This window comes from Lontra canadensis, unplaced genomic scaffold (assembly GCF_010015895.1).
Source record: "Lontra canadensis isolate GAN:19392208 unplaced genomic scaffold, GSC_riverotter_1.0 scaffold105, whole genome shotgun sequence".
Lineage (NCBI taxonomy): Eukaryota > Metazoa > Chordata > Mammalia > Carnivora > Mustelidae > Lontra > Lontra canadensis.
The window spans coordinates 2,829,234-2,855,745 of NW_022631099.1; the positions used below are offsets into that span (position 1 = coordinate 2,829,234).

The 26,512-nt window shown below is 42.0% G+C and overlaps 1 protein-coding gene and 1 long non-coding RNA gene across 3 annotated transcripts; one reads left to right on the forward strand and one right to left on the reverse strand.

The window, feature by feature from the left end:
* Positions 1–466: 466 nt before the first annotated feature.
* On the reverse strand, positions 467–2,845 carry LOC116855653. The gene is made up of 3 exons (XR_004380414.1): positions 2,775–2,845; positions 1,584–1,616; positions 467–730 (listed from the first exon to the last, which is right to left on the reverse strand). It is a non-coding gene; the product is annotated as an uncharacterized LOC116855653 (long non-coding RNA).
* On the forward strand, positions 2,835–25,977 carry SERINC3 (serine incorporator 3). 2 transcript variants are annotated; one of them, XM_032838549.1, is made up of 11 exons: positions 2,835–2,997; positions 8,337–8,498; positions 9,121–9,314; positions 11,060–11,139; positions 11,793–11,930; positions 14,606–14,775; positions 16,221–16,311; positions 17,147–17,327; positions 21,746–21,973; positions 22,781–22,939; positions 25,720–25,977. In XM_032838549.1, exons 1-10 carry the CDS (start codon positions 2,959–2,961, stop codon positions 22,917–22,919), a joined length of 1,422 nt encoding a protein of 473 aa, XP_032694440.1. In that variant the 5' UTR covers positions 2,835–2,958; the 3' UTR covers positions 22,920–22,939; positions 25,720–25,977. The 2 variants fall into 2 exon arrangements, with proteins under 2 accessions (XP_032694440.1, XP_032694439.1); XM_032838548.1 differs by lacking the exon at positions 25,720–25,977 and having other exon boundaries at positions 22,781–23,290.
* The last annotated feature ends 535 nt before the right edge of the window (positions 25,978–26,512 follow it).

Sequence of the window (26,512 nt, forward strand, 5' to 3'; positions counted from 1 at the left end):
CAGAGTTTTTAAAGGCAGACTTGGCGGTGGGTGAGGACAAAGGGGATTATGGATGATGTAAGTCTCCCAAGGATTTTTGGAAGCAAGGTCTCCAGGACCTTGAGGGCCTAGCTATTGTTGGGAGAAAGGTTATTTATTACCAGTAGTAAAAATCTTCCCGTGAGACCGTTTAGATGTATATCAGTGGGCCATATGCTTGGGAATGATTGCTGACACTATCTTGGAGGTTTAGAAATAAAGTTTCCTAAAGTAGACTTACAGGATCCTGGTGGGACCTGTCGGGGTAGGGGGTCAGTCAGGCTAGGACTGTCCTTAGCAAAACCTCAAGGTGAGGGCAGTTAAGTCCTCAGGGGAGAGCCACTCTGTCTGTTTCAAGGGCTTGTCAGTAGGTAAGGAATTTGAATGATTTTCTTCAGCCTCTGTTTCCCACATCAGCTCAACTTGAGGTAGGATGGCCTTAATTTTCTTCTGCCTCTGTTTCCCACATCAGCTAAACTTGAGGTAGGATGGCCTTAATTTTCTCGGCCTCCGCAGTTACCTGGAAGGGTTACTTTCTGTGACTGCAAAGCAACCTGACTTGAGCAGCTATTTGGTGGTAGGGGTTGGGGGAGGGGGTGGTGAGGTGAAGGGCTCAGGGGGAATTAGGAAAGCTTGAGTAATTCTCCTTCCTCTGCCATCAGCCTTTTCTGTGGCCTGGGGTGAACCACTGCACTTTGAGCCTTTTCCATTTCTGTAAAAAAACAGATTCAAATATATTACTCAGGCTTCTTCCAACCTAAATATTCCAGGATTCCAAACTCTACAGGTTTTTATATTCCCAGGTAAATGTTCCCTTCTTAGTCATCTGTATCACACTCTTATCATTGTTGCCATAGCTGCATACTACCTGCACTTTGATGTATATATCTCAAAACTTTTTCTTTAAGTAGAGGCTCATTTTTTACTTAAATTTACCAAGTTAAATTTCCATCACTTCTTAAATGAAAGACCAGCATTGCTAAAGCTGCCTCCGCCTCTCCAGCCACCCCAGTAATCTAAATAAACTTCAGCACACACCCTAAGCCTGAATGACTGATTAACTAACCCTTTTTTGTGTATCTATAGATCGTGCATTCTTTCCTAGAAAGAACAGAGTACATCTGCACCTCACTCACAAAACAGAAACCAGACCCTCTTGCACAAACCCCGGGAACTAAGGAATCAGACCCCCCTTACACAACCTCCCAGCACTGCGATAACGTTTGCAACCCGGCACCATCGAGTCTGCACGTAATCAAGAAATGTTGGGGCCACTGCACTCCCTTTACTGATTAACTGCCCTAAACCCTTTTATAAGTCCCTGGGCCAGGCAGAAACCTTGGAATTGGCCTTTGGACAAGACTGTGCCTTCTCTCCAGGTGGCCAGACTCCTGAATAAAGCTCTTACTCTTTTCCAAGCAAAACTTTCTTGAGTATGGGCCTTTGGAGCGACGGGCAGCCAACCTGGGGTTCAGTAACACTTATTGGGAGAAATCAAAGAATTTCTGCAAGTACACACACAAACCCTAAAACAAAAAGTGCTATTTAACTGTGGATGGGCTTACCTTTTGGAGAGATTTGGAAAAGAAGCCTTCGCTCTGTCAAAAATGGAGATAAGCAAATGTTAGAAATATGGTAAGTGCTAGTCTCAAACTCTCTTTGGTTTGAAACAAGACTTCCTGACTCTGCCCTTGGGTGCTAGCTAATGTGTTCATGTACCCTGAGGCCCTTTCGTGTACCCCGAGTGGCATGTATACCCCTCATTTTCACAGACAACGCCCATCCTTCCCCAATTAGCTTGGACTCATCTTTTGGTTCTCAGACTAAATATAAATTCCCAGAACTCTCTAGGGGGGCGCCTGGATGGCTCAGTCCTTAAGTGTCTGCCTTCCCCACAGGTCATGATCCCAGAGTCCTGGGATGGAGCGCCGCATCCGGCTCCCTGCTCCTCAGAGGACCTGCTTCTCCCTCTCCCACTCGCCCTGCTTGTGTTCCCTCTCTCACGTCTCTATCAAATAAATGATACAAAATCTTTTTTTTTTAAGATTTTATTTATTTATTTGACAGAGATCACAAGTAGGCAGAGAGAGGAGGGGAAGCAGGCTCCCTGCTGAGCAGAGAGCCCGACGCTGGGCGCGATCCCAGGACCCCGGGATCATGACCCGAGCCGAAGGCAGAGGCTTTAACCCACTGAGCCATCCAGGCGCCCCAAATGATACAGAATCTTAAAACAAAAACAAAAACAAAACAACAACAACAAAAAAAGACCCCTCCGGGATTGCCCCCCGCCCCCCAAGAGACATTACTTTCCCCTCACACAGTAAGCATTAAATAAACTTTTTTTTTCATTAAATAAACTTTTATTGAAAAGGTGGTCCCTCATACTACTTCCTGGTACTCATCACAATGTGTCGTGGTGCATGTGTGTCCAGTGTCAGACTCTTTTTTTCAAGTAGGCCGTAAATTCCTGAGCACTTCTGTACGTCAGATGTCTACACGTAACGAGCTGCCAAGGGAATACAGTTGAGGTGAAGGAATAAAGCCTTCACAGCTCCTGCATCTCTGGGTCGCTTTCGCCCCACCTCCCGCCTCCGCGCGGGTCGGTTAGCCCCGCCTCCTCCGTCCGCGCCGGCCTGGGCTAGCCCCGCCTCCTCCCACCCCTCCTGGCGGGCTTAGCCCCGCCTCTCCCTGAGCGTCTGGTCGATTTAGCCCCACCTTCTCCCTCGGCCTGTAGCTGATTTAGCCCCGCCTTCTACCTTTGCCAATGACAGAGGCTTTCCTGGCAGCGGCGGCCTAGGGCGGTGGGCGGGGCCACGCAATGACGCCACCGGAGCGTTTCCGGCCTGAGAAAAACGTCGCGTTTCTGAGGAGACGCCTCGTCTGGCAGTTACCACCGCGCTAGAAGCCTCCCGACCGGCCGCCTGCATCACCAGCGTCACCATGGGGGCTGTGCTGGGCGTCTTCTCCCTCGCCAGCTGGGTGGGTTCGGGGTCTGGTGTCTCCGTCGGACGTGTCGTTTGGGGGAGGGCGATAGGGAGACCCAAGCCCAGACGCGATCGGGCCTTGGCCGGGAGCTTGGGGGGACGGGCCCTGGGCTGCAGAGAGTATCCCAGGCGCAGACCAAAATCCGTGATGTCCCCGACCCCCCCCCCCCCCCCCCGCCCAATCGGGATCGGGCGGCTCGCCTTCCGGGTTTGGGGGGAACGTCGGAGGCCAGGCCGTCATTGTTTACAATTTCGATTGCCCCGCCCCCGCGAGGCTTCCGGCCTCTGGGTTGCTCTGGAGCTGGAACCCCGACCGCGGAATGAGAGTTCCGGGGCGCGGGCGCTCTGCTTCATTTCGAAGTACCCACATAAGGTGGCGTCGTTTAATTTTGGGGCGGCTTAAGTGATATTTTTATCCCGGAGCATGGATTTGCCTTTGCTAGAGACTATGTGGGAGATTTGGGATTTTAACCCAGGCTTGTGTGCAGTTGTGGTGCAAAGGAAAGAAGGCCTTGTGGATTATTATTTAAAATTGGAAACCATGGCGTGAACATTTTGGGACTTGTCCAAAGCATTTATCTCTGGCTTCCCGTAACATGAAGCTAATAACCCCAGCATTCCTCCTCTTGAGAGCTGCTGTGAGGATAAAGTGAATAAATGGGTGGAATCGCTTTGTAGATTGTAAATGCCTTACTTTAAAAAGGAAATTTTAGGATCTGTGGAAGAGAATATGGTGAGTTCCCTCATGTAGTTTCTCCTGAGGAGCACGATTCTTTAAAATCACTTCTTGTCTCATAACTTTCCAACAATTTAATTGACCAAGGACTCAGTCTCAGCTCATTCCACTACCATTTCTTAGGGACAAAGTATAAAGTGTATTTTCCATTCTTTAAGGTTGTTGATCCTAAGTCAAAAGGGTATTTGGTCATTTACAGGTTCCTTGAGAGCAGTGGCTTTCCAATTTTTTTACCTTGACCCAAAGTAAGAAATATGTTTTACATTGCTGATTTAATATGCCCATTTACACACAAGTTTCATGAAATAATTTTTACCTTTATCATCTGCTGTACAATTTTTCTGTCACATTAGAACAAATCCAGGTAAGTTGAATTTTACAGTCCAACAGTAGGTCAAACTATTTGCAAAGTAGATTTAGGAAAAAATATACAGTTAAGGTAATTAAGGAGTGAATTTGTAAGTTGAAACAAAGTGTTCTTTCTTACTGTGATAACCTGAAACACATTTTGTCTTTGATATAACGATAATATTTATATTCATGCCATCAAAGCATTTCTATCTGTAAGTTGCTTTTCTATATTTTTAATCCCCTTTATTCAACAGGAATAGCAAGGAGTGCAGTGTACCAGAGAATGGGATGAGTGAGGGGAGGAAAAATAGGAAATGAAGTCAGAAAGGTAGCAGGGAGCCAAATCATGTAGGCTCACAAATCATATTTGTATTGGCCTTTACTCTTTTTTTTTTTTTTAAGATTTTATTTATTTATTTGACAGATCACAAGTAGGCAGAGAGGCAGGCAGAGAGAGAGGGGGAAGCAGGCTCCCTGCTGAGCAGAGAGCCTGATGTGGGGCTCCATCCCAGAACCCCGGGACCATGACCCGAGCCTAAGGCAAAGGCTTTAACCCACTGAGCTACCCAGGCGCCCCTTGGCCTTTACTCTTAACAGATATGGGGATCCATTATAGAAAAGAAGAGTGATGTGATCTGACCTGTGTTTTAACATGGTGGTTGTTGGAGAACAGACTATAGAAAAGAAAGGGTAAAGCAGTGTAGAGGAGAAAAAACTTTGCTCGAATCCTCTATTGGGTTAGTGGCCTGTGAATTACAGTGATAATCTTAGCGAGAGAAAAAAGAGCTATGTACATGTGCTACACACATACTGGCAGGATGTTATTCATCATTCAGTGATGAATAACGCAAAGGGATGGTAGAAAATCGGGTTTATTATATACCTTACTTAGTAGGGAAAAGGAAAAAGGAAGAAAAGGTCTTCTAGTTAGGAAGAACAAAGAGGAGATAAGTAAGTTGGTGATAGTACTTGTTTATGTAGTTGCAGAGGTCTTTTTCTTCTTTATGGCCATAAAACTCCCTTGGAGAGAGAATTTATGGCACCCTCATATCCCAGAAGTTTCAGCTTTTAGTCACATGAGGAAACCTCCAAGAAGACTTCTTTCCCTGTATCTGTTGAATCTCAAATGTCTTCACCTTAAAACAATCTTTATACCACCTCTGGGTTCTGCTCGTGTGGCTACAGGAGTGAGACAGGAGTCATTGCATTTAATCCAGCTTAAAAGATGATAGTAGTGGTTTGGACCAGCACGATAGCTAAGGGTGCTAAGAAAGTGGTCACATTCTGGAGATACTTATTTTTTATTATTTATTTATTTTATTCTTAACTATTATTTATTATCTTAAAAATTATGTAGGCTCTATACCGGACTTGGGGCTTGAACTCACGCCCCTGAGATGAAGAGTCGTATGTGCGTGCTACTGACTGAGCTAGCTATGTTTCCCAGGTTCTGGATATATTTTGAGGATAAAGCTGATGTGCTGAGAGTTTGGATGAGAGTTTTGGAAAAAGAGAAAACGTCAAGGGTGACAAGGATTTTGGCCTGAGAAACAGAAAGAATAATAGAGTTGTTACTTACTGAGATAGGGAAGTGACATACAGTAGGACAGCTCTGGTCCACAGATTAAGTAGCTACTATAAAGGCTCAAGAGATAAAACAGTAGGTGGTCCCTCCAAAAGGCACTTACATTTTCATGATACTTACAAACAAATAAATGGGTATATTCATTTGCTAGGGCTAGATTAAAAAGAAAAAAAAAAAGCCACAAACTGGGTGGTGGCTCAAGCAACAGAAGTATGTTGTCTCTCCGTTTCTGGAGGCTGGAAGTCCAAGATTAAGATGCCAGCAGGGTGACACCCTCATCCTCAGCGTGATGAGGCAGAATCTGTTCCATGCTTCTTCCCCAGTTCCTGGTGGTTTGATATTCCTTGGCTTGCAAATCTCTGCCTTTGTCCTCACTTGGTGTTCTCCCTGTGCTGCATGTCTATACCCAATTTCTCCTTTTTATGACACCAGTCATATTTAATTAGGTGCCTGCTCTTCTCCGGTATAACATCATTTTAGCTAATTACATCTGCAATGACTATTTCCAAATAAGGTCACACTCTAGGGTATTTGGGATCAGGACTTAAACATATGAATTTGTGTGTGGGGAGGTGGGGAGATGACACAGTTCAACCCATAACAAACAGTAAGCAGTGACTGTGAGATTATTTGATAGGTCAGAAAATAAATAGAGTTAAGAGTATGAGAATGCAGACGAAATAAATGTAAAGCAATTAATGTCATTGCTTTTTTTTTTAAGATTTTATTTATTTATCTGACAGAGATCACAAGTAGGCAGAGAGGCAGGCAGAGAGAGGGGGGGGAAGCAGGCTCCCCACCGAGCAGAGAGCCTGATGCGGGGCTCAGTCCCAGGACCCTGAGATCATGACCTGAGCTGAAGGCAGAGGCTTAACCCACTGAGCCACCCAGGCGCCCCAGTGTCACTGTTTTTGGCTGTAAAACCTGTTTCTGTCTGCAGCCAGCTATAGACCTCTATTATGGTCTTTTGGTCCAGATTGTAGTTTAGGATTGAAGACTGAAACTGGATGATCAATTTCCGATGGCTCTTGCGGTTACAGATGTTAATGGCTACCATGATATATTGAGCCCCTGCTATGCCAGGCATCATGCCAGGTGTTGTCTGTTCCTGACATTAGCTCATTCTTTGTATAGTAACTGTTCAGGTAGGTGGTGTTATGCCCATTTTTACAGATGAGCAAACTGGGCTTTGAAGCTAAGATGACCGTAGCATCTTATTCCAAATCACACAGAACCATGATGAAGTCCCCCAAGGTGCCATCTATAAAAAGTAAAGACTGGGACCGTACTGTGAGACCAGCATCCCCCATTATTTACATCTGCTTCTGCTGATGATTCTGACTTCACCTGCCTTTGTAATGTGACTTAATGTCATCTTTAAAAGCAATTTGAGCACTTTCCTAATTAAGCCTACATAATACGACTCAAGATTATGCCGTTATCTGAAATGCTCACCAGATATCCAGGTTATTTTTTTTTTTTTCAGTTGAGGTAAAATTAACCATTTTTAAGTGTATAATTCAGTGACATTTAGGACATTCACAGTGTTACACTGTTGTTGATGTCATCACATCTGTGTAGTTCCAGAACATTTTCATCACCCCAGAGAGAAGCCTGATTCCCATTAAGCAGTCACTCTCCATCCCATGTCTCTCCTCCTCCAACCTTTGGAAGCTACTAATGCTTTCTGCCTCTGAATTTACTTATTCTGGTAAGTGAAATACAACATGTGACCTTTGGGTCTGGTTTCTTTCACTTAGCATGTTGTTTTCTAGGTTGACCCATGTTGTACCATGTATTAGTTCTTCATTCATTTTCATGGCCGAGTAATATTCCAGTATATGGCTATATCACATTTTGCGTGTCCATTTGTCACTTGGTGGGCATTTGGGTTATTTCTGCCTTCTGGCAACTATAAATAATGCTGTGTTGAACATTGATGTATGAGCTTTTGTTTGAATACCTATTTCAGTTCTTTTGGGTGTATGTTTAAGAGAGGAGTTGCTGGGTCCAATGGTGGATTCTGTGTTTAAATTTTTTGAGGACTCTCCAGATTACTCTTAAATTGAGCTGAATGGCTCTTGTTATCATTGTATATAAGGGTTTCCATGTAGTGTTACTTGGTGCTATAATACCAGATTTGGTAACTAGGATTACTTAAATAGCAAGTGGAGGTAGATTTTTATGTTGTTGTTAAATAAAATATGCTCTCTGTATAAGTAACATTTATCGGGCTCCTCGTATGTTTTAGGCACTGTTCCGTGTAGCAGTGTCTGAGGGAGGAAGATTCTGTTATTCAGTCTATTTTGCAGATGGAGAAATTAGCTTAGCTTATGTAACTTGCTGAGTTAGAATGACAGAAATAATATTGACTCCAGAACCCATCCTTTTTTTTTTTTAAAGTAGGGTCCATACCCATTGTGGGGCTTGAACTCATGACTGTGAGATCAAGACCTGAGCCAGGATCAAGAGTCAGACACTTGATTGACTGAGCTACCCAAGCGCCCCCAGCACCCACGCTTTTAGCCACTTCCTCCCAGCCACAGCTCTCTCATTTAAAGCCATCAAAGCCTGGTTTGCCTCATCTTCTACTCTGTGACCCTTATGACATGAAGGAGTCCCCTGAAAGAGGTCTCAAATGGCTGTGGTGTGCTCTTTACAGGTTCCCTGCCTTTGCAGCGGTGCATCATGTCTGCTGTGTAGCTGCTGCCCCAATAGTAAGAATTCCACAGTGACGCGCCTCATCTATGCTTTCATTCTCTTCCTGGGCGCTGCTGTATCCTGTATCATGCTGACAGAAGGGATGGAATCACAGCTGAAGAAGGTAAGTAGAAGTAACAGTAGACTTAATGTGCTGGTTATTTGTATTATTTTTGTATTTTGCACAGTTTTAGTTGTGATTGACATTCTTATTTCTTTACCGTTGTAAATCTCAATCAAGTTCATTGTAATTGTTCGGTTTTGACATTACTTTTGGGTATGGTCAAGACATAGAATATGAAAGTTTTAGTCCTTTTCCAAAAATGAGGGTACTCAGAAAGAACATGTTCAAGTTCTACTCTAACAACTGAGAGAAAGATACTCAAAGAACGGCAGGAAAATATTATCTTCCATGTATGTTTCAGATTTAAACATTTCACCTAGACTAGCCCTACACCTGTGGAAGGAATCAGTTGTAGCATGAAAATTCATGGCAGAATGGGAAATAACCACATCAGTAAGAAAAGTAAAGACGAGAACACTTCATTTATATTTGCAAAATGCAAATTGTTAATACTTTTTGGTGCCAAGATTGTAAGCGAATTGGAAGGCAAAGAGAAAAGTCCCTCAGGACAGTCTCGCTCTTGTTGAAGTAGTCAGTTGTATAAAGTCAGGCTTTCTTACGATGGGATAGAATATTTGTTTAAATCTAGATATTCCCGTAACACTGAAATTGCTTTTTCCAGATACCTGGATTCTGTGAAGGGGGATTTAAAATCAATGTGGCTGATAGAAAAGTGGATAAAGATTGTGATGTTCTGGTCGGTTATAAAGCTGTGTATCGGATCAACTTTTCCTTGGCCATCTTTTTCTTTGTCTTCTCTCTGCTCATGTTAAAAGTAAAAACAAGTAAAGATCCCAGAGCAGCTGTACACAATGGGTATGTACATTGATTTTATTATTTACTTGTTAGATTATGGTGTAGATCCTCCCCTTGAGCAGTTAATGTTTCCATCCTGATGGAAGCGGTTAGAGTATTTGAATCAGTGCCTCACATAGATTTCTGACCCATTGTACATGGGAGGTTGTTCAGGTGTCATTTTCAGTTGGAGTTCTGTAGCACAGAGAGGCTGAAGGGGAAAAGGAGAGTCTTGTTTTTTTTTTATTTTATTTTTATTTTTATTATTATTTTTTAAAGATTTTATTTATTTGACAGAGAGAGAAATCACAAGTAGGCTGAGAGGCAGGCGGAGAGAGAGGGGGAAGCAGCTTCCCTGCTGAGCAGAGAGCCCGATGCAGGGCTCCATCCCAGGACCCTGAGGTCATGACCTGAGCCGAAGGCAGAGGCTTAACCCACTGAGCCACCCAGGTGCCCTTGTCCTTTTTTTAAATACCTTTGTTCAAGTTCCTAGATCTTTATCAGACACCTGTGAAACAGTTCAAGGATTGTGCTAGGCACTGCATACACACAAACATGTATACTTTTTATTGTTAAAGGATAAAAATGTATCTGATTTATTAAACAGTGTACAGAAAGATAAACTAGTTATATTTGGGCCATGGATTTACAAATCTTTCGTTTCCCATTCCTGACTGCCCCCAGTTCCCCTTTGACACATAATTCTTACTTGAAGACTGAAGGGAGTTTTGTACACTTTATACGTATTATAATCCTCTTTTTATAGATGCAGTAGCTAAATTTGAGAAAGGTCAAATAAAATGCCTGAGATCTCTGAGCCAGTGAGAGTTGGAGTTGGGATTGAAACTCAGGTTTGTCCAGCTCCAAAACCTGATTCTTTCCACTCTGCCATACAAGGCAGTCTTTAAAGGTCAGGGACTGAAAGGGGCGCCTGGGTGGCTCAGTGGGTTAAAGCCTCTGCTTGATCCCAGGTTCCTGGGATCAAGCTCCGCATGGGGGGTTGGGGGCTCTGCTCAGTGGAGAGCCTGCTTCCTCCACTCTCTCTGCCTGCCTCTCTGTCTGCTTGGATCTCTCTGTCAAATAAATAAATAAAAATCTTAAAAAAAAGAGGGAAGGTATGTGCTATGGGGAAGGTATGTGCTATGGTGAGTGCTGTGAAGTGTGTAAACCTGGTGATTCACAGACCTGTACCCCTGGGGCTAATAATACTGTGTTAATAAAAAAAAATAAAAAATAAATTAATAAATAAAAATAAAATAAATAAAAATAAAAATAAAAATAAAAAAATAAAAATAAATTAAAAAAAGATCATGGACTGAAAGCCAGGTTTGGTCCTAGCTTCGCCAGTGAGGAACTGTGTGATTGTGGGCACAAGGCACTTTGTCCTATGTTGAGAAAGAAGGATTAGGTGATAACTTTTCCCTAGATCCAATAGTTAATTGCTGTGTATGTAGCTAACATTGTTCGTTTAGAATACTCCAGAATTGTAGAAAAATTCCTATCCTTAATCGCTAAATGTAGGGAAATTCCTAAGTTATATGTTTTTCTCTTATTATGTCTATGAATTATTTGTTCTTTGGGCTAATATTTGTCCTTAAATTGTATGAAAGATTGAGTGGGGCAGTTTCATGTCAAATGAAGAAATAAGCCCAGACAGTCATGGTGGGAATGCTACTGAGTCCTTATTTTTGCATTTCGGAAATTAACTTTTCTCAGCATAAGGGCGAAAATTAACATTTCATAAATGTACTTTTATATTTTAATAGGTTTTGGTTCTTCAAAATTGCTGCCATTGTTGGTATCATGGTTGGCTCTTTCTACATCCCTGGGGGCCATTTCACCACAGGTATGGCTCACTACTAAGAAGGCTAATTATATACACACAGTCTACAAATGATGGAGTTGAAGCTACATTTTCTTTACTGGTTTTGCAGAACTGGCAATTAAATGAGGTGGTGTTCAATTATACGACTTCATACTAATATTAAGGGAGTAATTACTTGATTAAACCCAGGAGGCATTCAGCCCATTTTTTTAGCTGTTTTGGAACCATATGTTGCCAATATTTTAATAGTTTACCTCCTCACTTGGCAGTACTAAGTTAATCCGAGAGCTTGTCAACATGGGGACCTGTAACTCATATGTGTTCTACTATCCCTGTCTTAATACACTTTTTTTTACCATAATATCAAGTGACATTTGTGGATTTCCACTGTAATTTTTTTATTCCCTTGTGGAGGGAAAGGCTTATTGTACCATTTGGAATGTCAGCTCCCAGGCTACGCTGGGCACAAGGGAAACAAGCTCTAAAAGGTCTGAAGCCCAGCCTGACTTCTCAGAGAACGACTTTGAGTTCGGAATAATGTTGCTGTACTGCCGGAGGCAAAAGATGTCTTTACCACCTCTCTCTTAATTGAATGGAAATTGTTTTAAAATTGGGTAATAGCATCTGAAATGTTACTCCTATGGTAAAAATAACTTTGTTCTTTTGGGTTCTAGCTTGGTTCATTGTGGGCATGGCCGGGGCCTTTTTGTTCATCCTCATCCAGCTAGTGCTGCTGGTCGACTTCGCTCACTCTTGCAATGAGTCATGGGTAAATCGAATGGAAGAAGGAAATCCAAGGTGCTGGTATGCTGGTAGGTGTCTGAACTCACCTGTAAAAGCCATGCTGCATTATGCTATCTTAAGCAGGATGTACAGTAAACATCTCCATTGATTTAAGTGTGTAAACTTCCAAATTAGAGCTGACTTTTAAAAACTGTAGTCTCCCAGTTGAGTCAATTCTGAATTATATGCATTACCAGAAGGGGGAAGCACAGATTGTAGAAATCATTGGCTTCTCTCAATTCATTTATTTTGCGATTTGTAACATAACTAAATGTGTTCAGATAAGAGAAAAATGTGTTAGTGATGTAGTTCTGGTTTTGATTTCTGCGTTTCCACGGACAGGGAACTCAGGTGCATTATACATTCAGGACATCTGCCCACCTCCCTCAAGCAGATAGAAGGGAACAGTCCTTACTGCTTGCTTTAGAGTATGGCCCACACTCCTTATAAAAGCCTTCTGGTGGAAAAGGGGCACTTAACATTTCTAGGGTGGAAATACAGGATTTATAGCTGGTAATAATGGGGAGGGAATTTGGAATCCTCTACTTATTAGGGGCGATGACCCAGCCATACCTCATTTTAAAAAAGCAATAGTTGTTGAAATTCCTAGCCCCTGCACCCCACGCATTTTAAACGTGATAGCTCCTCTTGTGTCAAGAACTTGAACGACCAAAAATCACAGAAAAAAGCAAATTCCCCGTTACCCAACTCTGTGGTAATTAATACTTACTGTTAACATACTAGTCTGTATCTTTCCAGTCTTTTCTCTTGCATATGTATCTTCTATGTATAGAAAAAAAGTCATTGAAGAAGATGTATACTTGTATCTTTTTTTTCTTTTAAGATACTTGGTTATTTATTTGACAGAGATCACAAGTAGGAGGGGAAGGGGGGGAAGCAGGTTCCCTGCCAAGCAGAGAGCCCGGGACTGGGCTCAATCCCAGGACTCCGAGATCATGACCTGAGCTGAAGGCAAAGGCTTAACCCACTGAGCCACCCAGGCGCCCCTGAATACTTTATCTTACTAATTTTTTATATGTGTTATACATTTGGATAGGTTATAGTTTGACTTTTTTTAAAACCTAGAAGGAGCCTGTGAATATGTGGCAGTAAATACCTAATAATATGTCTCTGAGCACATTTCTGCTTTTTCCCTTAGAATAAATTCCTAAAAGTAGAAGAGTGGAAGGGTATGGTTATTTTAAAGGCTTTTAGTACACATTATCAAACTGTCCAGTTTTCTTTTTTTGTTATTTATCTAGCTTGCTTTTTAAAAAATAACTAAAGCCAAAAAAAAAAATTTAAAAACTAAAAAAATAAAAAATAACAAAAGCAAAGCCAAAAAAACCCCAAAAATGAATACTGTGTTCACCATAAACACAGATAAAAATAATAAAAAATAAAATGTGCAGATTTCCACCCACTTGCAACCCACCTTCCTCTCCAGATGTAACCATGATTACTGGATCTTTATGTATAATTTATGCACATATGCATGTTTTTGTTACTTAGATGTAAATAGGTTCATATAATACATTGTTCCATCACTCGCTCTTCTCACCAACTATATGATGAGTATTTTCTAACATATCTGTGAGTACAGATACATGTTAACTCACTTAATGGTATACAGTTTCATGGGGTTCCATGGTGTGGTATACCCTAAGTTACTTAACCATTGCCCTATTTTGTTGGTCACTTCAGTTATGTATAATGACTCTTTATTTTAGCATGAGATTTAAGAAATCGTTTTATTGTGACAAGTTGGAAATCCTGAAACACCTCCCCATTTTTGACTCATAAAAATTTATTTTTTTAATCTGTTTATTTCCTTTTTTATAATTCACTTGAATCATTCAACTTTAGAAGAATTTAATAATGAGTTGCAGATTTGTCCTCCTTTGAAATAACTAAAAAGTAGAGAAATCTTGCATATTCATTTGGAAAAACATTAAGAACTGTACTAGTACTGTGACATACAATACCATTTTATACCAACATCATATACATCATTTAATTTTAAATATGCAACCGTGGAGGTTATAAGTAGAAACTGGTTTTCTTAAAATTGTGCCTTGAATTAAGTACAGGTTAATTGAGCTCATCATTGCTACAGTTGGTCTGAGTATACTGTTACTCTTCCATGTTTTCTAATCTTCAGAGTTACATAGCTAATTGTTACCTATCCATGTGAACAGAAAGGAATATTATTTTTGAAAATAGCAAATACGCCACTCTCCCACAGTGAGGTGGTCTCATCGGGACAGGAAGCAGGCTTATGTAGCCCGTGGCTGCAGAAGACAAATGACATAAAAGATGGCTGTCTGTTGTTTTCTGCTGACACCATCCCTCGCATTTAGCTTGCTGGAATTGGGCCAGTTTGAGGGCCTACAAGTTTTGCAAGTTCCTAAGAAAAGCTTATAATGCACATTATTTAGCCGAATTTACTCTAGCTTGTTTTTCAGCCCGTGGAATCAAGGTAGATAATCCAGAAAGTGAATCCACTTGCTTGAATTGAACACCAGGCCACCTCTAGCGCTGTCTGAAATGTCATCCTTGGGTCTTCTGTAATTTCCCTGTAAAATGTTGACAACCGTAACAGTAAAATAATGTCTCTATTTTTATGTGGAGTAGAAGAAAATTGGTCTTCATTTGAAAAGTTTGTTACAGTTGTGAGCATTCCTGTGGGTTTCCCTCCTTCCAGCTTTGCTGTCTGTCACCAGCATCTGCTACATTCTGTCTGTCGTCTTTGCCGGCTTACTCTACACTTACTACACCAGACCGGACGGCTGCGCAGAGAACAAGTTCTTCATCAGTATTAATTTGATCCTTTGCTTTGTGGTTTCTATTATATCGATCCATCCAAAAATTCAGGTACAGTTTTCTGCTTTATCCTCCTGTGAAAAAAAATTTTTTTTTTTTTTTAGTATTTGTTCATTTGAGAGAGAACATGAGAGAGAGAGTACAGCAAGGGAGAGGTGCAGAGGCAGATGGAGAAACAGACTACCCGCTGAGCAGGGAGCCCGATGTGGGACTCGATCCCTGGACCCTGGGATCATGACCTGAGCTGAAGGCAGACGCTTAACCAACTGAGCCACATCCTCCTGTGAAAAATTTTTAATTATTGCCAGACTGAAGCTGATGTAATCTTTTATGTGAGTTTATGTTTATCTACTTAAACATTTTCCCATATTATAAGTTCTTCATAATTCTAATTTAGTAACTGTAAAATGTGCCATTGAGCACCTATATCATGATTAAGTGAATAATTTCCCTATCATTAAAAAAAAACAAAACCCTAGGTAACCTGAGAATTTTATAGCTCTTATAAAATAGTTTATGTTAGGAGAATGATTCATACAAATCATGAGCTAAGCTGTTTTAGGGGGATTAAATTAGAAAATCACTGCTTTAAAAAAAAATCATTGCTTTTAATATTAAAAAACAAAACTCATGCATGTGAGTTTCATCATTTAAATACCATACTTTAAAAAATTCATGGAGGTTTTTTTTTAAGATTTTACTTATTTGAGAGGCACCTGGGTTGCTCAGTGGGTTAAAGCCTCTGCCTTCGGCTCAGATGATGATCCTAGCATCCTGGGATCGAGCCCCGCATTGGGCTCTCTGCTCAGTGGGGAGCCTGCTTCCCCCTCTCTGTCTGCCTCTCTGCCTACTTGTGATCTCTGTCTATTAAATAAATAAATAAAATCTTAAAAAAAAAAGATTTATTTGAGAGAGAGTGCAAGTGGGCATGAGCTGGGGGAGGGGCAGAGAGAAAGGGAGAAGCACACTCCCCGCTGAGCAGGGATCCTGATGTGGGGCTTGATCCCAGGACCCTGGGATCATGACCTGAGCCAAAGACAGATGCTTAACGACTGAGCCACCCAGGTGCCCCAATTCATGAAGTTTTAGATGAGAAATACGAAAAGAATGTAGAACACCTCTCCTTTCAAAAATGAGAAAACTGAAGTTGCAGAGAGATGATGGTCACTCAGCTGGTTAGCACTGCTGTGGAGCTTTGCTTCTACAACTAGTAGGGACGAGTGAATCAGCCTCTGCGGGATACTCGGGAATTCCAGGGCTGTCAAATGCCTCAAGAACCACTAGTACGCAGACCTCTTTCTTGGTTCTTTTTCAGGTTAACTCAGATTGAAAGATTACTTACCCTCTTTGAACTGTCAATTAGAATCAGAAGGTTCTCAGTTGTTCATATCTCAGGGCGGGGCGGGGGGTGTTGGGGAGAGGCCAGGGACGTCCGCTGGGTTTTAGAAAGTCAGCCTTGCAGTTCCCATGGCATTGTTTTCTTTTTGATTCCACAGGAACACAGGCCTCAGTCTGGTCTCCTGCAGTCCTCTGTCATCACTCTCTACACCATGTACCTTACCTGGTCAGCCATGACCAATGAACCGGGTAAGGGAATGTCAGTAGTACATGCACTTGATTGAGAGAAAGTAGGAAATCACTCTTCCGGCAGGTGCAAACACTGGAGGTAGAACAAATGGCAAATAGGAGAACACACAAAAGGCTTCGCTTAAATGTATGGTGCTCATCGTATGATGCAGATACTCGCGTTTCAAGTTTTATTCTCCATGTCTGTCCGTAGCTCTTCATAGCTGACAGCCTAAAGGACCGCAGTCTTTATACAGTCTAGGCTTTTCCCTGGACTAAGTCAAACTAGTTAAGAATTGGACAAGGCAACGTTGTTTTGGCCCTTTGTGGCATTGTTGTAATTGAATTTCACTTTGGTGTTACAGGCTCTAGAGGAAATGGCTGAAAGAAGTTTCCCTTTATAATTACTGCATTGTGTCTCACTCAGTATGGTATTCTACAGACTTGTTTTAAAGGAAAACGGTTATTCCAGATCCTCCAACGATGACTCACTTACTGTTGTTGTACTCTCTAACTATAAAAACAAAACTAGGGAAAATTTCCCTATGGTTAAAGCCTTTGTACAACTACAGACCCAAAAAGATTTGCCAGTTAAACTTCAAGATCAGTAAAATCAGGATTGACATTCATGAATTTGGCAAGTACTTTGTTGTCGTGTCTTTTGTTTTTTCCTTAAACTATGTCACTGATTGCCACACAAATATGTGTAACTAGTTGCTGAGTTTCCAGATTCTTTTAAGTATGGCATCCCCGTGTTTTACATCATGACTGACTGATGTGTGAACCCTTCCCTCACGTCCTTTCTCGGAACAAGAGGAGTTCTAACTAAGGACAGTAAAAAATATCCCACTTTCAGATCGTTCCTGCAACCCTGGCCTGTGGAGCATCGTCACGCAGATGACTGCGCCAACCTTGGCTCCTGGGAATTCAACTGCTGTGGTCCCTACCCCTGCTCCACCCCCAAAGAGTGGGCATTTTGTAGATGCAGAGACGTTCATTGGGCTGACAGGCTTTGTTCTCTGCCTTTTGTATTCTAGGTAAGTTAAAAAGTACTTGGGACAAGATTCTCATGAAGGTTAAACGTAGAGCGAAGAAGCTATTTTGCTTTCAGAAAGCAGTGTGAGGGATTGAGAAAAAGAACTTAACTCCTTATTATTATTATTAATTAATTTATTTATTTTTAATTTATTTATTTGACAGATCACAAGTAGGCAGAGAGGCAGGCGGGGGGGTGGGTAGGGGGGAACAGGCTTCCTGCTGAGCAGAGAGCCCAATAAGGGGCTCGATCCCAGGACCCCGAGATCATGACCCCAGCCGAAGGCAGAGGCTTTAACCCACTGAACCACCCAGGCGCCCCTTAACTCCTTTTTAGTGAAAGCCCCCTACTTGCTTCATGTCCCAAGTCGTACATATTTCTTAAAGCCTAATAAATGTTCTCATCAAATACTTCCTTCCAGACTGACATAGAGATACCATCTCCCTGGATAGGATAAAGTCTTCACCTGACCCCACATCGGCTAGAGTAGTGACTCTGAAAATTGGTTGGTTTCTCTTTTTTTGTAAAAAGGTCTTAATTTCCTGATCATTGTAAAAAATACTTAGAAAACTACAGAATTCTATACATCTAACTTTAAAATCTCTAGTTAATCCAGGGCCTCAGATAGAACCTGTGTTAGCACTTTGCATTCACCATCTTGCCCATTTTTTATTGATATTTTCTGTATAATGGCACATATTCCTTGAATAATTTAAAAATATGAGATAAAAATGGACAAGGGTGAGCATATATTTATATAAATTAATAATTGAGATAAGTCTGAAGTGGGAATTGAAAGTAGCCTCCCTCCAAATTTGCTTCTTCCATGGTTAAGCATTTTGGTACATATTATTTGATACTTTTTTCCTTCACTTACACTTAACTACCTTATTTATCAATTTGAATTTGTGTAATTATACATAATTTTATTTACAGTTATATGTGTAATCTTATTTATATCACTTGATAAATAATTTTTTAAAAATAGGAACGTACTATACATATATACAGTATTCTCAAATATGAATTTGTCATAATTTGGACAGCTTTGCACAGTATGTGTAGATTTATCTTTTTTTTTAAAGATTTTATTTATTTATTTGACAGAGATCACAAGTAGTCAGAGAGGCAGGCAGAGAGAGGAGGAAGCAGGCTCCCCACTGAGCAGAGAGCCTGATGCGGGGCTCGATCCCAGGACCTTAGGATCATGACCTGAGCCGAAGGCAGAGGCGTTAACCCACTGAGCCACCCAGGTGCCCCTTTAATGAGTGTTTAAAAGAAAGATTGGCAAACTGTAGGCCTTGTAAATAGAGTTGTATTGTAATACAGCTATGCTTACGTGTTTTTACATTGTCTGTGACTTTGCTTGTTTTGCGTTTGGCCTAATGTGTTTTGTTTTGTTTTTGAGATACAGTTTCCATACTATAAAATCACCCTTTTAAGGTGTACAGTTCAGTAGTAGTTTAGTCTGTTCACAGGATCATGCAACCACCACCACAGTACATTTTAGAAGATTTTATTTTGCCAAAAAGAAACCTCATGTCTCCTTAGCAGTCACCTCCCTATGCCTTCCCACTCCAGCCACTGGCAGAAACTTGTCTCTCTAAGCTTGTCTCTTATTTATTCAAGTGTTTCATATATGTGGAATTGTAAAACATATGCTCTCTTGTGACTGGCTTCTTTCACTTAGTATGTTTTCAGGGTTCATACATGTTATATCAGTACTTAATTCCTTTTCATTGTTGGAAAGGAGGCTCCATGGTGTGGATATATACCACATTTTGTTTATCCTTTGTCAGTGGATAGACACTTGGGTTGATTTCACTGCAGAACTGTCATGAATAATGATGCTGTGAGTTTTTGTGTACAGGTTTGTTTTTTGTTTTTTTTATAAGATTTTATTTATTTATTTGAGAGAGAATGAGTGAGAGAGAGCATGATAGAGGAGAAGGTCAGAGGGAAAAGCAGACTCCTCGAGGAGCTGGGAGCCCAATGTGGGACTTGATCCCGGAAGTCCAGGATCATGACCTGAGCCCAAGGCAGTTATTCAACCAGCTGAACTACCCAGGCGCCCCTGTGTACAGGTTTTTTGTGTGGATGTACATTTTCAGTTTTCTTGGATCTGTACCTAGTGTAGAATTGCTAGACTATGTGGTACCTCTTTTGAAAACTGCGAATGTGTTTTCCAAAGTATCTATATCATCTTCCAGTCCCACCAGCAACATATGAGGCTGCTGGTTTCATCACCTCTTAACTGTTAGATCATAATTGTTTTTTTATTGTAGCCGTTCTAGAGAATGTGAAGTGGCATTTCATTATGGTTTTAATTTGGGTTTTCCTCATGACTAGTGATGTTGAGCATTCTTTTCATGTGCTTGTTAGCCACTTGTGTGTCTTGAAGTGATGTCTATTTAAATCTTTTGCCTATTTTTATTTTTATTTTATTTATTTATTTTTTTAAAGATTTTATTTATTTATTTGACAGACAGAGATCACAAGTAGGCAGAGAGGCAGGCAGAGAGAGAGGAGGAAGCAGGCTCCCCGCGGAGCAGAGAGTCCGATGCGGGGCTCGATCCCAGGACCCTAGGATCATGACCTGAGCCGAAGGCAGCAGCTTAACCCACTGAGCCACCCAAGCGCCCCTTTTGCCTATTTTTAAATTGGGCTGTCTTTTTATTGTTTTGTATATGGCTTGGAGTATGGGTACAACTTCATTCTATTGTAGTGTGGATATCTAGTTGTCACAGCACCGTTTGTTGAAAAGAATATTCTTTCCCCCATTGCTTTGTCTGGTGTCCCTGTCAAAAATCAGTTGAACCTAAATGTAATGGTTTATTACTGGATTCCTAACTCCATGTCATTGATCTGTATAGGTATCCCTATGCCAGTACCACACTGTTTTGATTACGGTGGCCTTGTAGTAAGGTTTGAAATCAGAAAGTATCGAGATTTGTTCTTTTTCAAGATTGTTACGGTTATTCCAAGTCCCTTGCATTTCTGTGTAAATTTTGGGTTTTGCTCGTAAGTTTAATTAAGATTTGGTAAGGATTGCATCGAATCTGTTCATCTTTTGGGCGTTACTATCTCAGCACTATTAAGGCTAGTTCATAACATGGGATGTTTCATTTGGTCTTCAGTTTCCTTCAGTGGTAATGTAGTTACTAGTGTACAAGTCTCAAACATGTCTTGTTAAATTTCTAAGTGTTGTTTTTGATAGTTATAAGTGAGATTGTTTTCTTAATTTATCTTTCAGGTTTTGCATTGTTACCGTATAGACATGGAATTTTTGTATATTGATCTTGTATTCTGGAAGATCATTTATTGATTCTAATAGTGTGTATATTCCTTAAGATTTTCCATGTATAAGGTCTGGTTATTTGCAAATAGAGATCATTTTACTTCTTTTCCAATCTGGATGTCTTTTTTCTTTTCCTTGCCTAATTGCTCTGCCTTGAACCTCCAGTACAACATTGAGTAGAAATGGTGACAGTGGGCTATTTGTCTTATTCTTGATCTCAGGGGGAAAGCTTTTAGTCTTTCACTATTTTTTAAAAATATTTTATTTATTTATTTGACAGAGAGAAAGATCACAAGTAGGCAGAGAGGCAGGCAGAGAGAAAGAAGGGAAAGCAGGCTCCCTGCTGAGCAGAGAGCCCGATGCGGGGGCTCGATCCCAGGACTCTGGGATCATGACCTGAGCTGAAGGCAAAGGCTTTAACCTGCTGAGCCACCCAGGCACCCTAGTCTTTCATTATTAAATGTGATGTCACCTGTGGGTTTTTCTTAGATGCGCTTTATCAGTTTGAAGAGGTTCTCTTCTGTTCCTAGGTCGAGTGTTTGATAATCAGGAAAAGGTATTAGATTTTGGTCAGGTGATTTTTCTTTGTCTGTTGAGATGATTATGTGGTTCTTTAGTTGTATGTACTTTATTCAGTCATTTTAACTGAGTTGAGCTCTAGGACTAGCAAGAAAGACAGGAATGCTAAGTATGGCAGAGGGGAGCAGAAGGAGCTGTGGGATTTTAACCCAGTGTAGTGATGACTCGATGCCAGGGAAGGCTTTCTAGAAGACATAGCACATAGAGAATTGAAGAATGAGGCTCACTGGGAGAAGGCTGGTGGGTGGTCCATTCCAAGCATAGAAGAGACTTGTGAAGTCACGGAAGCAGACATGGAGAGCACGATGAAACTCCTAAGCAGTTAGCCATTAAATGGTAACCAATGAGAGTGCTCTCTGTCTTGTGATGACAAGCAGCAGTTGAGAACTTTAAGCAGAGCCCTTCAGAAGGCCTTCAGTCCCCAGATTGTCCATGGTGTGGATATATACCAGTTCAGAAACAACCTGCATGTATATAGGCCAATGGTAGCGATTCATCTCATGGCCCCTTGCTGATCCGTCTTCTCTCGGATCACTTTCCAGTATCCGTACTTCCAACAACAGCCAAGTAAGCAAGCTGACTTTGTCAGGAAGTGACAGTGTGATCCTCCGTGATACAGCTGCCAGTGGCGGCAGCGATGAAGAAGACGGGCAGCCTCGGCGGGTTGTGGACAACGAGAAGGAAGGAGTGCAGTACAGCTACTTCTTATTCCACTTCATGCTCTGCCTGGCTTCCTTGTACATCATGATGACCCTGACCAGCTGGTACAGGTAGGAGGCACGGACAAACCAGATGGAAGACCACTTGACACCCCGCCCCCCCGTGGGCTGCCTGTAAAATCTACCTCCATTGCTTGACCTCAGAATCCCCTTCATTTACCTGTAGAGTGAAGTTGTGTTCAGTGTGGACTCTTTTCTGAAATACTTTTGACTTTCTCTCCTTTTGAATTTAAAATCCAGTTGGAATTCATGTTATTTATTTATTTGCCAGAGGAGAGGGAGAACAAGCAGGGGAAGCAGGCTCCCCGCTGAGCAAGGAGCCCAGTGCGGGACTTGACCCCAAGATGCTGAGATCATGACCTGAGCTGAAGGCAGATATTTAACTGACTGAGCCACCCAGGGGTCCTTAGTTGAAATTCTTAGAGTACGAATCATGGAGAATTCTTCTAGACTTGAGTTACTTAAGAGAGAAAATCATAACATAAAGCAGTCTGACCCATTTTTGTTCATGAATTTTCCCTTGTGTCTAGAGATGGCCATATGGAGTATTCTGGTCACAGTAATGATGTGATAAGGAAAGTTTCAGGGACGTCATTTCAATCTAGACTTTTGCCAATACCTAGAACAGCTAGGTATTCCTGAAGAGCTTTGCTCAGCAAAGAGTTCTTCTTGCTGGTAAGATTAAAGCTTTTTGAGAGGCAGAATCCCCTGCACATGAAAACTAATAATAGCAGCTTTCATAAGTTCCTTCTAGAACCTTACTAGAGTGTAGTGTTAGCCAACTTTCTTTGCTTTTGCTGGGGGGTGCTACTGGATGCTGCCAACAGGCTCTTACCTGACCATCTTCTGCTTACTTAGCCCTGATGCAGAGTTCCAGAGCATGACCAGCAAGTGGCCAGCTGTGTGGGTCAAGATCAGCTCCAGCTGGGTCTGCCTCCTCCTCTATGTCTGGACCCTTGTGGCTCCACTCGTCCTTACCAATCGTGACTTCAGCTGAACCTCTGAGAATTCATAAAGGTCTGCTTTGCTGAAAGCCCTTACCTGTTTTACTTTTGCTTCAACTAAAATATTAAGTGAACACTTCGCAAATTTGACTGTATCCAAATTTATATCAGCAAGATTAAGTAATGCTTGATGCAGGATCTGAACTTTTCATTTATATGTATATTATGTTTATTTGTAAGGATATAGCGCAAAGGGAACATTTTGCGTTTTAAAGTGAACTACAGCTGTGCTGTGAAGAGACTTCTTTATTAAGATCTGTAGGATCCTACAACTTTGATTTAAAATGTAAGAGAAATGTTGGATATTTGAAGCCAATCGTTAATATATTTCTATTGCAGTCTCCTTAAAAAGCAAAGAACAAAAACAAAAAAACCCCCACCATTTCTATGACAGGTTTCCTCTGTGTTCAGTCCTTCATCCCCCATGAAGTGTAGCATCGGAGTATGGGGTGGGGGGGAGGGGTGGGTTGCGTGCTGCTGGCTCCTTCCCCAGAAGAGCAGGGTGGCTGATCGGGCTACGGCTTCTACAGCTTGAGTTCATCCGTCCGGTGTTGGACACCACAGCAGCGATGCCGCGCAGTCCAGCTTTGCCAGACGTGTCCGTCTCCATAAGCGCTTTTGTAGGTTTGGCGAAAATGAAAAGTCACTTGGGAAAACAGTGCCACTTTGGTCTATATCGTTCTCTTGTTATGAGTATGTAAAATGCATGTGAATTTATTATATTTGCACTATAAAGGTATTTGATTAAAACAGAGACTTAAGCTTTTAAGCCCCTTTCTTTTACAGCTTTTATGAGTCAGCAGCCATTCTATGAGTTTTAGACATTTATGCGCAGTCAGGTTTATCAGGGATGGAGCAGAATGTGCCTGTCTCTTCTAAAACTTGAGGTCTGGCTAGTAAGTAAAGTCTTGAACTTGTCCAAAAATTGTACTCCTGATACCTTGCCTGGGGAAGACACTTGCGTATATGAAACACAAGGCAGGCGCTGTCAGGAAACTTTGTCAAGAGAGGGTAGCCCACAAGGATGTCGACTAGAACAGTTTGTTCTCTGAGCACACATTTATCGAGTGTCTGCTCTGCACCCGGCGCTGTCAGGTTCAGGGCTCCAACGTTAAACACAAGATACCAGCTCTGCCATCTTGGACTTAGAGTTTAGAGGAGGGTGAAGATGAGCGGACAGGTGTACAGCCTGGTGTGGTGAGTGCTGGGATTGAGGAATTGCAGAGAACTTAAAGGAGAGTTGCCTGGGGTTGGGCTGGGGGGATTGTCCTGGTAGGCTTCCTGGAAAAAGTGGAATCGGAGGCCAGGAATTGTTAGGAGTTTCCCGAGAGAGAAATGGGGCAGAGGGCTGGCATTGCTACAGGGTAGACAGAACTTCACGTTAAAGGAAGGGGATGCAGACTTGTTCAGGAAAGCTGGAATAGGGAGAAGAGGGCAGGACCGGGTCATGAAGGGCTTTGCAAACCACAGCGAAGAGTTTGAACCCTAGTTGAGAGCAGCAGGGAGCATATTGATGGTGACATGAACACACGGTCTTCAGTCACTGCAGCAGACACGGAGAGAGGGCGTTGAGAGAGGAGACCAGGGCAGGCCATACCCTGCTTCAAACAAGAGAAGTGGAAGTGAGGATGGGGAGAAACTGACAGCTGAGAGCTACTTAGTAATTAAAATGTAAAAACTGGCAATTGATTAGCTGTAGGGGAGAGGCCGATTCCTGAGTGATGCTGGTTTAATCACCTGAGTTGATGAGGCTTCCGTTTGTATGGTGAGAGACAGAAACACATTGTGCCAGAAGGATGGAGTTGGTCTCTTAAGAATGGCTGAGAACATGGTCTTGGAAGCCAGACCCAGTTTGTAGCCAGCATTGCTTTTTCTGTCTGTTAACTGGTCGGCTAATATTTATTGAGTACATATTATGCCTTATGATCTTGGGCAAATGATTGTGTGACCATCTGTCTGAGCCTCAGTGTTTGCCTTGTTTGAATAAAAGTTAGTACCTAGTACATGTTATTGTTTAAAGAGTTAAGTTACTTTGCAAAGTGCTTAACCCATTTTAAACACTCTGGTGGCAGCTGCTAATCTCACTGTGGGTTAAAATGACACTAGACAGTATTCAAAGGTCAGAGATGTTCAGCCACAGTCGGATGGAGGCTACATTTGAGGTGTTCATACAGAATTAAAGAGATGGGACACAGAGGAGACAGTCTCAGTTGGGATGGAGGTGGGTGGGGTAGGGAAGCAGGACTTGGTACGAATCATTGGAACCACCTGTTTTAAACCAGTGCTTTAGGCCAGGGTACAGAGATAAAGTTGCAGGGGAGGTGGGGCGTGGTGCAAATAGGAGAGGCTTAGCCCCTTACTTTGCCAGCGTAAAGCAGATACCCCCCCCCCACTTTCCTTAATGGCAGGGTAGCCAGATTAAGACCTTTAAAGGCCGTAAACTTCAGAAACAATGAGGGTTTTCCATCCCCTACCTTACGTAATGCAAAATAAAGCAATACTAAACTGTAAAATAAGTGTAACAAAGTCCAATAAAGTATTTTTTTCTCATAACTTTTGATATTAATTTGAAATAACAAAATTTCTTTGAAAATTAGGGGACAGTATCCCTGTTTGCTGGACTGTATTCTAAGTTAAGTTGGGTCTGTTGCTAGGAAACCCAGGATTACTCAAGACTCAAGGGAACCATACTCAGGAGTGCTGAATTACTCATGAGTATACACAGGTAACATCAGCAGGTCGACCAGGAGAGTATCTGGACTCATCAGACCTTGTGGTGTCCTCTCATTCCAGATAAGTCATCTGGTGTTTCATCACCAGGAATGGGCCTGTCTGTCCCTCAGGATTGCAGATTGACAGCCTGGCTTTGAGGTTAGTGATACGGTCTAGGAATTCATCAGAGGCAACAGCAGTGGCTGCTACGTTTACCTGGTTGGAGCCAGCTGGGAGAAGGCTTGTAGGCCCATGTGGCCCCTGCCAGATGTTTACTCTCTGGACTGGTCTTGTAAAGTAGTTGGTTGGGAAATAAAAGCTTCTCTTATCCATCAAGGATCCTGCCAAAGAATGGCCATGGACCTGTTTATCGCTGCTATTGATGTTCTGGACAAAGCTGTACACCAGCACGTGTTTTTGTCCATTACAAGTCCTTTTCCTTTTCATGCATCCAAGTGAGAGTGTTGTTACATGAGTCATGGTTCAAGCTCTACAAATTGATGATGGGCGCCAGGCTTCTCAATGAGAGCTGCTGCTCCTTTCTTTTATCCTTTCTTGTTGTTCTGTCCATCCGGTTACCTAGGAGCTCAAACCAGGGAGCCTTTCCAGTGGCGTCCTAATCACTGCTGAGTGACCTGAGCTGCACGCGACCTCCTCAGGTGAAGAATAGCAACATGAGACAGTGCGTGTGCCCAGCTGTGCCTAGACGCTGTCCATGCCCCAGAAGGTGGGGCGGCTTCTCCCCCTTTGACAGATCAGACTGAAGCTTAGAGGAGTCAGGAACTTGCCTGTAGTTACTCAGTAAGAGGCAAAACAGAAATAAACCAGGCCTTGAGAGTTCCTTTTTCAGTTAGCCTCCATTGTCTCTTGGCAT

Bases quoted from the DNA above. Each gene is read 5' to 3' on its own strand.
- SERINC3 (XM_032838549.1), top strand. From the start codon at position 2,959: ATGGGGGCTGTGCTGGGCGTCTTCTCCCTCGCCAGCTGG. The intron at 11,140-11,792 runs GTATGGCTCACT...TTTGGGTTCTAG, and splicing joins TGGGGGCCATTTCACCACAG to CTTGGTTCATTGTGGGCATG. The intron at 14,776-16,220 runs GTACAGTTTTCT...TTGATTCCACAG, and splicing joins CGATCCATCCAAAAATTCAG to GAACACAGGCCTCAGTCTGG.